Raw genomic sequence first — 16356 nt, forward strand, 5'->3', positions numbered from 1 at the left:
CAGGCTTAGTGAATTAGGCTACATTTTTATCGTTAAGTTCCATTCAATAAGTATAGCGAAATGTATTCTTTCTTTCTGTTTGAGCATATTATGTAGCCCAGTGAGACTAATCATAGATAAAAGTTTCTTTATTTGAGATTAATAACCTGCTTAAAACTTCAAAGATTTGTTTTAACATATTCTGTAAAACCTACGAAAGCATTTTCTGAAATTCTAAAAGATTTTGCATGGTCGTTTCGTTTAAAGTTCGATTGTACTGAAATTATAAAAGTAAAAAAATCGTGTTTTTCTTTCTAACTTTTTAAATGAAATAATTGCTTATTTTTTAGTTATTAATTTATAAATAATGAAGTAAATACAGGGCTTAGTTAGAGATAATACAAAATTAAAATACTCACAAAATCCCAACCATTATGATCCCGTGCTCGTTTTGTTCTTCTGCAAGATTTGAGATAAGTTCTTATTCGTTTCCGAGCTCGGTCGGAGAATTCCGGAAACTGCCGAGAGCACGAATCAATAATAGCCTGTATCTTATCCTTTGGTTGACGGGAGATTGGTACCATCCGATCTAGATTTTCGTCGATGAACAACCGAACAAACATCTAAAAATATTGATAAAACACGAATAATATATCATAAAATACACGAAACTTAGAAAACAGAAGTTTCGAAAAAAATGATAAATTTTGATCATGATTTCGGACAAATGGCTTTCATCTGAACCTAATGATTTTAAATAAACAGAAATATGTCTAAACACCTCTTTCTCCGGTTCACGTGGAAGTCAGTTTCTGTAAGTCCCCCCCCCCCCCTGAAAAAGTTAACTAATGATCATATGATTCTAACAAATGGGTAATTGAGAATAAACAAACAAAACATTCTACACAATATGAATGGCAAACCAATCTGGCTGCTGTTAATAATAAGTATGATGTAACGTACTTTAACCTAATAGTTGTATTAATACATCCGTAAGGCCTTGATTTTAAAAGCTAGTTTGTTAACTTTCACGATGAGCTTTAAATAATTCTTGAAGTAATCAACAATTAAAAATAAGTAGTAATGACTATGTGTTGGCAGTAGTGGAAAAGGGTTGTATAATCTGTATTAGTTCACACATCTATTCCTATTTACATTAAAAGCCTTCAGTCGTTCAGGGTCGTATGCATTTACGTCAATTCTGTCTGTGTCATCTTCTTCGTCATCGTCTTCGTCTTCCTTTATGCCGTCGAGAGTTGCCGAAGTTTCGATGTTGGGACTCTGAAAGAAGTGGCAGTGAACAGTAATGATAAATGTATGAAATAATAACTTTTCTGATGAAGACGTCCTGAAACTAGAAAATATTTCTATAAGTGTACACACATTATATCAGTTTGTTTATCTATAATTAAAAATAAGGGTTAAGAAAAACTACAGTAGTAGTGTTAGAAAATAGGTAATTGATTTTCACATTATTTTTTCAAGATAAAACAATAATCAGTCTTATATAAGCTGCACGTTAGATTAAAATGATCAGAGTTATTTTTATTTTTTTTACAGCGACTATTTTTCGTGATCTTTTACTTTTCAAGTTACCTTTCAGCTTTCAGTTTTACCTCAATAATTTTTTTCTTCAAAACTACCCCTGACAGTTATCAATCCTTTCATGTTGTCTTGGTTACTTTTCCTATTTTCTAGTCACTATGGTTACTTTAAAATATTCAAGTCACGTAGATTCATAGTGATAAGTATTGAAATCCTGAAAGATAAATACTATTAAGTAATAAAATCCTGAGAGATAAATACTATTAAGTAATAAAATCCTGTGAGACAATACTGCTACGTAATAAAATCCTGAAAGATACATACTTCTAAGTACTGAAAACCTGAAAGATACACATGTTGCAAAGGTTTATTACATTGACTAGCCTAACAATAGCCAACAGCTTGTTGCCCTATGAAACGATTTATCCATTAAGCAGAAGCACGCTTTAAAAGCAGGTGCTATCTATTTTTATTAAATTTCGTAAAATCATTTAGTCAACTTTATATGGTGATGGTTTAACCAGCATTAAAAGAAACTTTAAATCCTCTATGATTAAGTACACAAAAATCTCGATTCTGTAACTCACTGTCCAATAATGTAGAGGACGACACTGATCAGAGCTGTTGATGTCCGCGGTTTTGATCATGTTGATTGGTTCTTCCTCGGAACATTTAACTTCACCGTTTTCTCTTTTTAACGCACTCATATCAAGAGGTGTGTCTTTTGGGGAAGTTCCAGTTTCTTCGTTAGGGATCTCTTCATTTGTACTTTCTTTTCTGTCTTCATCTTCTCGTAAAATATGATGAGCTTTGTTATTAAAGGAGTCATTAAACTGATAAGCTTTTATATATGTATATATTTAGAGAAAGGGAATAGAATTGATGCAATTGTAAATTAACCAACTGCGTTACATTTTCTGAAATCATATTTACCTGTAAAACTTTTATTTTTAATTTAAATGTCCTAGAAAAGAACACTTTCTTGTTTTACTGGCCAACCACGAAGATTGAACTTTCTCCACAACTGACGGACAAAACATATTATGGAAATTGTTTCACCAGTAACAGTATTGCCATAGGCAGTCCCCCAGTGGCACAGCGGCATATCTGCGGACTTCCAACGCTAGAAACCGGGTTTCGATACCCGTGGTGGGCAGAGCACAGATAGCCCATTGTGTAGATTTGTGCTTAACTTCAAAACAAACAAACAATTGTCATAGGATATTTTTGTATAAAATAACATATATATTACCACACTTTTTATTATTTTCGCATGTATCGAATTTTGTGTAGCAATGCCTCTGCAAATTTTCTAAGTTTACGGTAGATTTCTACTTTACATCACGTTAGTAATATGAAAGTCATCGTTAAACGGACTCGGTCGTAAGATTGTTGGTTATTGTTATGATTTGTCATGAATGTTAAAAGATGATAACGCTTAAGGACGTGTTAGTTATCTTACCAAAATAAATATTATTCCTATTAAAGTGTAAACATCTGTTGTTATTGTTTTTTACATATTTCAAAGTGTTCATATCTTCTATTTTGTGATACAAGTGTAAAACATTCAAAGAGTAACCATTGAACAAATATACTTTATTTTTATTGCTTGCTCAATTGAGTCAGTTGCATGGTTACACATAAGAAATTACATTATACAATGAAAATGAGACACTTTTATAGTTATGAAATCAATTATGTTTGACATATTGCTTACTGAGTGACTTATAATGCCTACACTGGAGTATCGTTAGCGAGATATCATTCAGCTGTTCAGTAGAAATACAGATATGTCATTTGAAATGTGGCCCTAAATGGAAAAGGTGCATATGAGAACTAAGGAAATACCTTGAAAGAGAAAAAAAATCGTGCCAAAAGTGGACCATTTGTATCAAATTCCATTTACAATACTAGTAATCGAAACACCATACACCTTGTAATTACCTTCAAGGTGAAGCAAAATTTATAGAAGTGAATCAAGTATTGCGCTTCCTGCACATTCCAGTCCTGAAGAATCCCTGAGCAAACTACACTGCACAAGCTTTCAACGTTTAAGACTTACCACTGAGCCATTAAGAGACAATCCATTCTTGCTGGAGCTTCATGCTCCACAAGTCGCCTGGAGAGAAAGTAGTCTGTATCTAACACGTGGCAGGTGATAGATGCAAATATCATTCCAACTGAAACAGAATGGATGTGATTGGAGAGTACACATGAAGCAGCAAACAAAGATCAGGTGGAATAGATTTTGATAGATCTGAAAGACTAGCTGCTGGTGAATACTTTGAGTTGGACTGATCAAATCTGTGTTTCATGATCTGTCTTCCAGGATTCCATCTTTAAAGAATAGCCATGTAAGATCTGGGCGAACCTATTTGGCTATTTTTGTTAAACTTCTAATGGATTATCCAATAGAATTCTCTCTACATTTCTGGGTTTGGAGGGTACGAGCATGGCCTAGTGGTTAATGTGCACAAACTGTGGATCTCTGGGTTCATGGTTCAGGGCTACAGCTGCAAAAATGTGCTTTGCACTTTAGGCCGTTGATACAACATATAAATGACGGTCAAATCCTAATATTCAGTTAGAAAAGAATAGCCAAGAGTTGGCGATTGGCGCTTTTTATCAGCTTTTCCTCTAATCTGTGAATTCAACATTAAGGACGGTTATGCACAGACAACTCTAGCTGTAGCTTTGTGCGAATTTTCTAAAAACAAACAGACAAATCTGTGTTTGGAAACATATCTTAAGTGTAAAGAAAGGAAAATACTCAGATTTTTCTACTTTGATGGATACTTTTTACCCCTGTATCGTGGATTTAGACAATACAAAGTGGTATCAGTAACTAAAATACTTCTGTCCAAAAAAGAGTTATGCTGACGATATTGTTGTCCAAAGAATGATGTAGCCGATGGCTTGGTGTCTATTAGCTGTGGAAGGCGGCATCATATACACAGGGTCATCTTCATGAGGAAAGAGCGAATGATGTGTGGGCCAGTAGTAAAAGTGGAGTTCGTCTCTGTGCAAATATTCTGTCCTGCCATGCTTTAAGTAAGGTATACTCTCTCTGGATTGAGACGACAGAACGACCCACCTATATCATTCTGGCGTAATAGTGGGTTTTTGTGCACATCCATACACACACACACACACAGGCCAAATAATGTGGTTCCTGAGACTCTAATGACACAACGAACACAGGTTCATAAGATCAACGTCTATACTTGACGGTGTTCAGGATGCAGCGACAATAACCATTGCCACTTCTGATAAACAAGACAGTCACTGAAGGTAGAATTTGCCCCCCCCCCCAGTGGCACAGTGAAATGTCTACGGACTTACAACGCTAGAAACCAGTTTCGATACCCATTGTGGGCAGAGCACAGATAGCCCATTATGCACCTTTGTTCCTAAATTACAAAAACAAAACCAAACGAAGGTGGAATTTGGACGTTTAGTCCATACAATATGTAAAATAATATATTTCTATGTGTGAGTTATGGCCAACATTAAGGGCGATTCTTTGGTTATTTTCGAAGTTTTCATTATATAATAAAATAAGGTGACCATAAATAGAGAATTGGCTAAAAACTCCCATCTTATAGATCCTTGCCCTTGTAGATGAATGTGTAAATAATAAACATAAAATTTAACTATATGTGTTTGTTATTAAAGTGAAGTCATTAACATTCCTTCAGCACTAAGATTTAAGCTTTAGTAGCCGTAAAAAAAGAATTACATTCAAAAACGTATGATTACATTATTATTTGAAATACATTACAGATTAACTATAACTTCAATTTAAATGACCGATTTGTTAAAAAATAATCGTGCATCATTTAAATCAACATTAAAATGAGTAAATCCGCAAAGTAATAAGCAATAAATCATACTATGTTTTTGTCAGTTGTTTGTTGCTACTATAATAAGTGGTGTTTTTTTTTAAATTTTACCTCCGTTAGCTTCAATCATTGTAGAATAATTTCCCCCGTCTGTAGTAGAGAGCGCTGCTGTTTCGTTCTCGCTGCTCTCGCTCTCAGTGTTTGAAGTAATTTCCTGAAAATACACACGAACAAAAACCATCATGATATATATACACATATATAATATTTTCGGGACATTTTTACAAACTGACTATTATAAAGTTATACAAAAATGAAAATGTCATAGGCTTAAGCTGTCATCTAACTGGCTTACACGAAATACTACCAAAAACACCATAAAAAATAATGGTTTTCAAACGACACCCAAAACTCGAGCGCTTTCGAATAGTTTACTATTCTTCTTCAGAAGAATAAAGTAAAAAAATAGTTACATTCAGTACTTGTAGGGGGCAGTGTTATTAACTGCGCAAGCTTTGTTTTCCAAGAATAGGTGGTTTGAAAGTGCAAGAGCTGCGAAAACCTTTAAAAGTTAATTAATTACAGGTAGAAATCAATTCTGTTATTCAGAGGAGAGTCCAGTCGTTGCCTCATCTCGCAAATGACCACCAACAGGCAAGTAGCAGAACCAGCAAAATGTATAGATTTTACCTGACTCTTAGAAAGAGTATATATATAAGATTAATGAAATAGTTACTCCCTCAAACAAGCAATGGTTTATAACAAGAATTTCAGATTTCTTATTCATTTATGAAGGGAACGAATGAATTGAATGAAAAGATGGTCCCAGCCTTTTATAATACACATTATTGGATGAACTGATGTGTTTTTCTGATGTTAATAGACGATCCACGCCTTATATAATAAACATTATTAGATGAACTGATGTATTTTTCTGATGTTAGTAGACGATCCACGCCTTTTATAATACACATTATTAGATGAAATAGTGTGTTTTACTGAAAAATTAACATTAGTTAAACACACCAGTTCATCTAATATTGTGGGTTATAAAAGGCTGGGACCATCTATTAACATTAATAAAATACACCAGTTCATCTAATAATGTGTTTTATAACAGACATGAACTTATCTAATAACACTTTCAGTAAAGCACTCCGGTTCATTTAAATATGTTTTATAAAAGGTGCAAACTCAATAAAGCACTCCAGTTTTCAGTTAATTACGTTATAAGAGGTATGAGCTCATCTAATAGCCCCCCAGTGGCACAGCGGTATGTCTGCGGACTTACAACGCTAGAATCCGGGTTTCGATACCCGTGGTGGCCAGAGCACAGATAGCCCATTGTGTAGCTTTGTGCTTAATTACAAACAAACAAAATCATCTAATAATATTTTCATTACAGCATTCGAATGTTAAGATCCGGAATTCGATTCCCCTAGTGGACTGAGTGTAGATAATTCATTGTGTAGCTCTGCACTAGGATAACAACAACAATAAAGCACTCCAGATTCATCTAATAACGTGTTTTATAAAAAAATACAAACTTATAAGATTTTCATTAAAGAGCACTAATCATCAAATAATGTGTTTACTGAAATTTCTCTGATTTTGACTTAAATTACTCTCCAGGAATGGTTTAGTTATTTATTAATAGGCATGATTAACGTTATCATACTATGGATGACCCCCCCCCCCTAGAAAAAAAAAGATAACGATTTCCGTTGCAAAAAAGACAGGAACTCAGATATGCCAACGCTCTTATTGTCATTACTCCTGTGCTGGAAACTGGCTTCGACACAGAAAGGATAAATTTTTATTAAATAAAATGAAACGTCAAACAGTATATCTAATCGTACTTTTCATAGGACATTTTAGTACATATTAAATATGCTCTGACGTTTACTTATAATATGTATGATATAAAAAAATGCAATTTAGGTTTACGTTGAAGTATTCCCAACATATATGTATATACCCCCAAAAAAAGACATTATTATACTTGGCAATGCGCATTTTCTCTCTAATTACATACTTCTTTAAACTAGGTGTACACGCGTGTTCTTAAACGATTCTGTGAAGAGAGAAACTTCTGTGGCATTCTCTACCTAGCTTCCAATTTGGTCGAGCATAATCATGTGGATGAACGAAACCTGGTCCTTCCAACCCTGGAGAGCTAGTGATAGAATTCCTTATCAGGAAGAGGAAGGTAAAAGTGTTGGAAAGAGGATGTGGTTTGGCCAGATTTACTCTGGAACTTCATGGCCATTAGAACATTTTTTTTTGAGGAAAGAAAGAATGACTGATGTAAAAAAAACGAAAATAGAAATAGGATTTCTTTAAAAATTCACTAACTAAGATCTTAAATGTATATCATTAAAGTCGAAATGTGTAAAAAATAGTATTTTACAGAACAATTATAGTTTGTATGTTTGTTTGTTATGCAAAGCTACACGAGGGCTATCTGCGCTAGTCGTCCCTAATTTAGCGGTGTAAGACTAGAGGGAAGGCAGCTAGTCATCACCACCCACCTCCAACTCTTAGGCTACTCTTTTACCAACGAATAGTGGGATTGACCGTCACATTATAACGCTCCCACGGCTGAAAGGGCGAGCATGTTTGGTGTGACGGGGAGCATGTATAACAAGATGAACATAGAAACAAACATATAAGTAGATAACTAATTGAATAGGTGCATTTAACCTTGGCGCAGCCGTATTGGATGACCTCTGACAAACTAAATACTCCAAACACTTCAAATATTATTATTTGACTAATAACTTACCATTAAGGATATTATTAATGAAGCCAACTTCATATCTTCTAGCGGTCTAACAAATCGTACTAGGAAAATCACATATGATAATGACACTACGGTTTTTACCAATTAGTCAAAGTCAAACAATCTTCTACTTTCATGTCACTCTCAACCTTTAAAACTATCCCTTTTGGACTAAAAGGAGAATCGTCCAACTGGAACGTTTTTTTTCTATTTTAACCAGATTAACGATGTTTATCCCTAACTTTTTTTTTTCATTTACATAACCTAATATTGGCATAGTTATACATTTATCGAAAGGTAGGCTTAACTTCCTATTTACTTAACTTAAGCTTAAATTGTCTTGTGTACAATTCTACCATCGAGGTGTAATGTCTTTGAATGGATTTTTATCCAAGAGTTACTTTCAATATTATTTATAAGCCATAATACAATTCAGTAGTTGAAAGTTGTTTTGGTGTATAACAGTATATAATTTACTAGGTTATCAACATCAGAAGTTCGGAAAGAGCTGAATAATCTACATACTTGTTATTAATTCCGAGGATTTTATTAACATGTAGAAATAACTCTTAACCCTAATTTTCCATGTACTATCGTGAAATTAACCGGGTGGCTATGCAGTTAAACTTAATGTATTAAAACATTGGGTTTTAAATAGTTATTTCGTTGAAGCTAGAAGTTGAAATCGCTACAACTTAGAATAGTAATATATTGTTTAAGACATTAATTAACTCATGAATATGTGTTATATATAAACAAAATAATCAACGATACTATTGTGTATCTTCATTAAAATCTATACAATCTATTAGAATAACAGTTGACCAGGTATCAGACCATAAGTCAGTTATATTGAGCTCTCAATTGTATTTCCTACACAAAATTATCTAAGCAAACGATTTTTGAATACTGACTAAGAACAAACGTATTCGGCACGTAATCTTTGGAATTTCTCTTAACGTCTAGAAAATGTAGCAAACAGGTATATATATATATGTGTGTGTGTGTGTGTGTGTCAAAGTAGCTCAATCCCTCAAAATGATGGTATGGAACTGGTAGGAATTTAATAGTAAAGTAGAACAGTGTTCAATATTAGTTAATTAGTAACTGAATTTATTTCATTTATATTCGTGTTATAGGTTCCTCACATTACTTATGATTTGTTTTCAAGCAAATATTAATGTTTTATGGTTAACTAGTGTTGCTTTTGAGCAGCTATTCAATAACTTACGAATATGATAATTGAAATTCAAGCTCGTATGAGTTGCTTTTAATTAAATAATAATTTAATTAAACAAATAACTTAAAATGATCCTGAGCAACTCATGAATATAACTTGTAGCTTGTGTTGTTGTCAGTAGTAACTTGAAATGCTCATGTTAACCAATGTTATGGCTTCAAAATCAACTCGTATCTCCATATTTAGTCATATTACGTTGGTCTTAGGCTAAAGTTCTTTCTTATACTTTGTAATCACATCAGGATGAAGATTGTCTATGAAGTTCCTTACTCGAAAGTTTAATTGAAAAAAATGAATGGACGGAAAGAAGAGGAAGAAACGTTATTTTATGACATTTAGAGTGAAAAACATTCTCATCAAAAAGAATATATTGGATGAGGTTGATGTTTCTGGAGAAACGAACGTAGGAAGGGGAATTCCACTGATAACACTCCTTATGATGATAGTTCTAAAGGAAGTAGTAGCTTTATTGAAGACGACGAATCTCAACATGAGAAAAGTAATGGAAGAGTAGCTACACGTATTTACAGGTCCTAGTTAATGATGTTAGAACATAAGCAAACACAAAATAAACAAGTTGTTATCTGAGGCAAATATAATAAGCGCAGCTAAACGATTGGTATATGAAATTTTTTGACAAGTATTACAGAAATTTTTAAGATAATACCCCACAAAAATCATATTCTATTAACATATTAGACAAAACCTCATTGATAAGTCCGTCACACAAGCAAAACGAAAAATAATGGGTAAAAATGAATCTGGTGAACTAGAAACTGTTTAAAGCAGCTGTGAAGAAGGAAAACTAAAGATTTGTTTAATCGGTTATTATATTTATTAAGTAATAAATAGAGTAAAAATACAAATACTCGTGTGTATTTCCTAAAACATACTAATTTAAGTGTGTGTGTATGTGCGTGTGTGTAAACATGTTGGCATTGTTTGAATTGTTTGATGCCACCGAAAAGTTTATGGCTTTTAGGAAGAGTATATAACAATCCTTTCTGACTCAACATATTCATGCACTCAGATCAAAAAGATGTTTTCAGATCGGGGATATCCTTTCTATTTAATGTCATTGGAAAATAAAGGAAGATAGATAAAATCGGGGCACCAGGACCATCCATAAAGAGACATGAGACAAGTCGTACCTCATCTGTGATAAGCAAAATCTTGTAACAGATGAAAATCCATGAACTGAAAGGTCAATTGCAAAAGTCGTCCACGTGTCTCATGCAACAGTACACAACATAATGAGGTAAGTCTTTTTTTCTGGAAAAGCGACACAGGTCACGTGTACACAAGCTGCTTCGCCAACATACCTCAAGCAGGTGGAAAATTTAATGGGTATTCGTGCTATTTCATTCTAATATTTATTTCCGAACAGAGCAAGCTATGTTCATAGAGTGAAATAAAAAATACACCTGGTAATCAACATAACTAATTAAACATACTTTTACAACTTATAAAGATTAGAATGCGTTGTTTTATTAGTTGGGTATTTTTTATGTTTACAATATTTTCGGCCATAAACCCAATAACATCTCACGAGGTTCGGCCAACATAGAAGATTTAAGTTCGTGTTAAAGATATATATTAAGCTAACAATGTGAAACAATCTCTATAATAAAAGTACAAACAAATAACATTCGACATATTAAACATTTTAGCTAAAACTGTTGATGAAAGTAACAATAAATTAATAATATAGTATACCTTTCTTAGGAAACACAGAAATATTAGCTGTTGGTTTGAACTATTATCGTATAATTATGTTCTTCGAAAAACTAACATCACTATAACATGCTTGATTTCTTTTTACCAATTTTTCCTGATTTTCTCTTTGACCAATGAAACTCATTAAGCAGCTCATCAGTGTAACCTTAGAGGAGAGTGGCTTCTGTGACAATTTTACAACGACATAAGGTCCCCCCTTAAACTTTGTCGAGTAAGTAATGTACCTATAGTACAACCAAAAATAATGTTTATAAGGATAGAAAATAGTAAAATAAGGATCTAAACCATCCATGAAAATATAAAAATGGTAAAGATAATCAAAGAAAACACAAAGGCTAAACACGTTATGAGGTGTGTCTATCACTATTACTCTCACTTTAACTAACCCCTAACACTTAAAAAACACATAGATCTGGTTACAGGAAGCAATTAATAACGTTAAATCTTCTGTAAAAGCATGAACGTAAACATAATAAGCCTATACAAAATTCAATGACAACAATAAGATTTAGAGAATTTACCACACTCTTTAATGTACTAAAGAAAATAATTATCAAAAATTAATGCCTCTAAACTAATGACGTAACATCATACTAAATATGGAACTTTTACATAGCTAGTATTAAATATACATAACAAAAACTTAATTTAACGGCAGATACAAGCAGTGGTGGTCAATACACTAAAAGAATTACAGAATAAACGTGAATGTTTTAAAAAGTCGTAATGTTCTGTGAAACTTCTAAACTCATATATCTGTAGTTAGAATATTGTTGATTTTCCTAGCTAGAATATTGTTGAGTTTCTAGCTAAAATATTGTTGAGTTTTATAACTAGAATATTATTATGTTTTATAACTAGAATATTGTTGAATTTCATAGCTAAAATATTGTTGAGTGTTATAACTAGAATAATGTTGAGCTTTATAACTAGAATATTGTTGTGTTTTATAACTAGAATATTGTTGAGTTTTATAACTAGAATATTGTTGTGTCTTATAACTAGAATATTGTTGAGTTTCCTAGCTAAAGTATTGTTGAATATTATAACTAGAATATTATTGAGTTTCTCGCAGTGTATAGTGAAATTTGTGTTGAAAATGAGAAATCTCGTTTGTGGAAAATGAGAGTGAGTTTACGAGCTCTATCGAAGAAGTCTTGTAATGTTGAACAAATTGTATTACATGTAATAAATAATGCAACATAATTTATTTGGAGTATTCGTATTTGTAAATGGAAAATTTTCAACCTCAAAGATGAAAGTGACCGTATTTATTGTAAAACTTGTACGTCAGTATAATGATGTTGATATCTAAATCCAGATTTAAAACTTTGGTTTTAGTGAACAACTTATTTTAGAGTGAGGTCTGATGAATAGATTTGTTCGGTTGTGTCTAAAAACCCTTGATAATTCGGTAGAAGAATATATCAACAAGCTCGACTGATGTACAAAGTTTTACTATATATATTTTTTCTTAATATGATTTGTAATGCATGTAAATTCTAGTCCGAATAAATACAAATCTGTGGGCTGAAGTTACCTACCATGTAACTACTTGTACCTGTTACAAGACATGTTGGTCAAATTGTAAAAGTGTATTATCAAGTAAAAATACATGGCTTATAAGAATTCGTTTGATGTGAAACAGAAGCATTTTTTGTGAGTGACGTCAGAGTTCCGTGTTTATTGAAGCACAGAAGTAATTTACCCGAATTATTAAAAGACCTTGAAATATTTGATGAAAGTACTTTTATTTTTATCTCTAGGAAGACCACTGTAAAGATTACTAAAATCAAGTTGTTATGGCTTTAAAGCCTTTAATTCTTTCTTTAAATTCGATAGATAATATACGTATTAATACCGGTTCTCTTTTTGATAATATTATAATGTTTCTTTGATGTATTTCATACCCCTACCTCTTATACCTGATAAATCCGGTAATAAACTTGTATTTGTATGGTGTTTTAGGTGATCAGGGAATCCAAAATAATTTAGGTATCACATTGTCAGATTTAACGGTGTGTACATCAAAGTCTGATAAAACTCGAATGTATTTATGTATATTGCTTTCTATATCGATTTTACAGTTTCTATACACCTCGTTACCCGAGGGTTTTTTATGTTTTCAAATTAAAGCTTAGTTTTTTAAATAAAGTTGTGATATAAAACTTTTTTAAAGTAAAAAATAAAGCTGTTAGCTGCTTTATCAGCGGGGTTATGACATGGTTGCTATCGAAATAATCTAAGTATTCAGTAAGTTTTTTCTATCTATACATGTTCGTTGTTGTTAATACTGAATTTCTTTAAGTGTGTTAAGCGTTTATTGATTTTTGTCTTTAACTTTATTCATCTAGCTATAAGGTCACTTTTAAGTTCTCTTTTTACCCCCACTTACTTAAAACTTTATTAAGTGATGTACTAATTACTAAGTGATTTACTACTCACTAAGTGATGTACTAATCACTAAGTGATTTACTACTCACTAAGTGATGTACTAATCACTAAGTGATTTACTAACTTTACTAATTACTTATTTGGTGAGTTTCTAACTAATTTTTGAACATGCTTCGAATTTAGAATCCTTACTCATCTCGATAATCATGGTTTTCGTGGTAAATTACTAACCCATTATTATTGAAAACGTTATTGATGGACGATAGTGCCTCAATACGAAGTGCTCCAGTTGCTAGGTGTGTTAGATTGTTTGTTTGGTTGGTTGAAATTAAGCACAAAAATACAACAAGGGCTATCTGTGCTCTGCCAAACCCGGTTTCTAGCGTTGTAAGTCCGCAGACATACCGCTGTGCCAATGGGGTGGTGGTGGTGGGGGGGGGGGCAGGTGCGTTAGAAGTCATTCAATATGGCTGTGTCTACTGACGGCCATCATCTTGAATGAGAGGTCGAAAAACAACCAACCTAGCGTGAGGCTTGTTTATACTGACCAAAACAGCGAGGTTAATATAGAGATAACCATTTTGCTAAATTGATAACATTATACAAAAAAATAACAATATTCTGATATGCATATTGAGGTTGTAATTCTCTTTATCATTCGTAAGTCTTCATTTTTATTATGCACCTTTTTAATATCCTAATTATTTTGTTTGTTTTAGCGCAAAGCTATACCATAGTCTACTGTCTACTTGCGCTATGTTCACAACAGGGAATAGAATCCAGGATTCTGGCCATATAATTCTGTAAACGTACCACTGATCCACTGGGGGACGTCTCAATAAATTAAGTTTTTAAAGCTGTTGATTCTGTTTGGTTTTGTGTAATTTAGTTACTGAGTACGATTAAATATTAGCCAATTTTCTTGAAGTAAGGTACTTTGTTTGTTGTTAACCTACATAATGGCCTATCTGCGCTGTGGCCACTGCGGGAAATCAAACCCTGGATTATAGTGTTATAAGCCTTCAAACCTCCCTCTGAGCTACCAGTGGAAACATCAAAGCATCTTTATGATGACACATCTTTAGCCATGATAAATAGAATAAGAGAAAAAAAACGTTTATGATTAACCAACCACTTTAATTTCTTAAGAATAGATAACATTTGTATGAAATCAAGCTTTACTAGAAAGATATTCGTTATCGGTTTAGTTGCCAACACATTGTAAACTAACAAACATAAAAAAATCTGTTCCATTACGACGTCCTCGCGAACGGTGCTTTGTGGCAAAGCACGGTGTCGACATTTGACGTTGCCATGGCAACGAGCCCCACAAGAGAGTTGTCTGAATGGCTAACAAGCATGATGAATAAGCTACCGCCCTTGTCGTTTCGTGGTGTAGTCTGTTGATATAAATGATATGTCTACTTGTTGCTTTATGGCCCGGTTGGTGAATTCTCAAAGAACTAATAATTTTATTCAATTCTGCCAAATTTGAGTTTCTCGACAAAATTAATAATTTTGCAGGTAGACAAATGTTACTTGTCTTACAGTTTTGTTAAATATTATCCAGATGTTAATAAAAATATAAATATGTATAAATCATGTTTAATATACCTGTCACTGTTTCATGTAAACGTGAAAATTGGTTACACGTAATGCAAATAAGCTAGCAAGTTCTTAATACCCAGAACGTCATGTTAAAGGATTAGTTTAAGAAAACTGTAGTTTTATGTATTAAAAAAGTATTTCAGGTATTGTGCAATGATACACCCAGTACATGTTTTCTCATAGATATAGGTACTTATTTAAATTACTTATGATGTAAAACTTTTATCATATGTGAGGGCACTAACTTAGGTAAAACCTTCACTATATGTGAGGGCTAACTTAGCTTTCAGAAGATTATTTATGATATAAAATCTTCATCACAAGTGAAGACATTACTAAAGATGTACACAAATTATATATCATCTATGTCATCAGGAGTGGCCGTTAAGACATATATACTTTACGTTTAGAATTTTTAAAGTTATACTTATATTGTGCACACATTGGATAGTGTATAAATAATTTATTTTCCGTTATATTTCAAAGAAACTTAATTTGAAAGTGTATGCTATAATATAGTCAGTTCTAAAAAAAAGCCTGCTTATCCTACAAATTGTGGTTTAGAATGTTTCATTAAATAACAAGAAGCCATAATTACCATAAGTTAAATTAGCGGAAGGATATCACATTTTAGAAAGCATTAAGTTGAGTACATTATGCTATAACGATTTTGAACCTGCAAATCAGCAAGTCACGTGACTACCACAGCCGATGCAAAGTTGCGTTGGAACAGTTTGTATCAGAACTACATTTCGACATTGTTTAGCATTATGTAGGCAGTGTGATGTTACTGCAAATTGATAGTTTGAGGGAATAGTACGTAGCAGCCCCTTTTGATGGAAAATATTCATACACTCAGATCATTTAGATGTATTCGCATCAGGAATTTAGAATTTCAAAGGCATGAATGTCCTTAGTTAATGCCATTGGAAAACGAAAGAACATGCATCAACTTGTAAAACCAGGACCATCCAAAGAGTCTTTCAATAAGTTGTACATCCACCGTGGTAATCAAAATACGTGTCTTATAACAGATGAAAATACAAGAAGGTCAGCGGCGAAAGTCATCCACGTGTGCCATCCAATAGTACCCCATATAACCAAGAAGGATCTTCGTCTAGAAAAACATAAAAGTCACGTATACACAAGCTGCTTCCACGAAATGTCCGTTTAACTTTCGCATACCCCAAGCAGCTGGAGAATAAAACGGGTATTAATGCTATTCAATA

At 32.9% G+C, this 16356-nt stretch overlaps 1 protein-coding gene across 4 annotated transcripts in view; it reads right to left on the reverse strand.

The window, feature by feature from the left end:
* LOC106460817 (nucleolar protein 4-like) overlaps positions 1-16356 on the reverse strand; it is an 88982-nt gene that overhangs the window by 35392 nt on the left and 37234 nt on the right. For 3 of the 4 annotated variants that reach the window (XR_002610848.1, XM_022387620.1, XM_022387618.1), the window contains exons 4-7: positions 5478-5580; positions 2112-2332; positions 1135-1260; positions 399-602 (exon numbers count right to left, since the gene is read on the reverse strand). Coding sequence is in view for 3 of the 4 variants with exons in the window: in XM_022387620.1 (XP_022243328.1) it covers positions 399-602; positions 1135-1260; positions 2112-2332; positions 5478-5580 (654 nt within the window). In the remaining variant the exon portion in view is untranslated. The remainder of the gene's footprint in view (positions 1-398; positions 603-1134; positions 1261-2111; positions 2333-5477; positions 5581-16356) is intronic. The other variant, XM_022387619.1, reaches the window with a different exon arrangement.

The sequence above is a fragment of the Limulus polyphemus genome, unplaced genomic scaffold (assembly GCF_000517525.1).
Source record: "Limulus polyphemus unplaced genomic scaffold, Limulus_polyphemus-2.1.2 Scaffold842, whole genome shotgun sequence".
Classification (NCBI taxonomy): domain Eukaryota; kingdom Metazoa; phylum Arthropoda; class Merostomata; order Xiphosura; family Limulidae; genus Limulus; species Limulus polyphemus.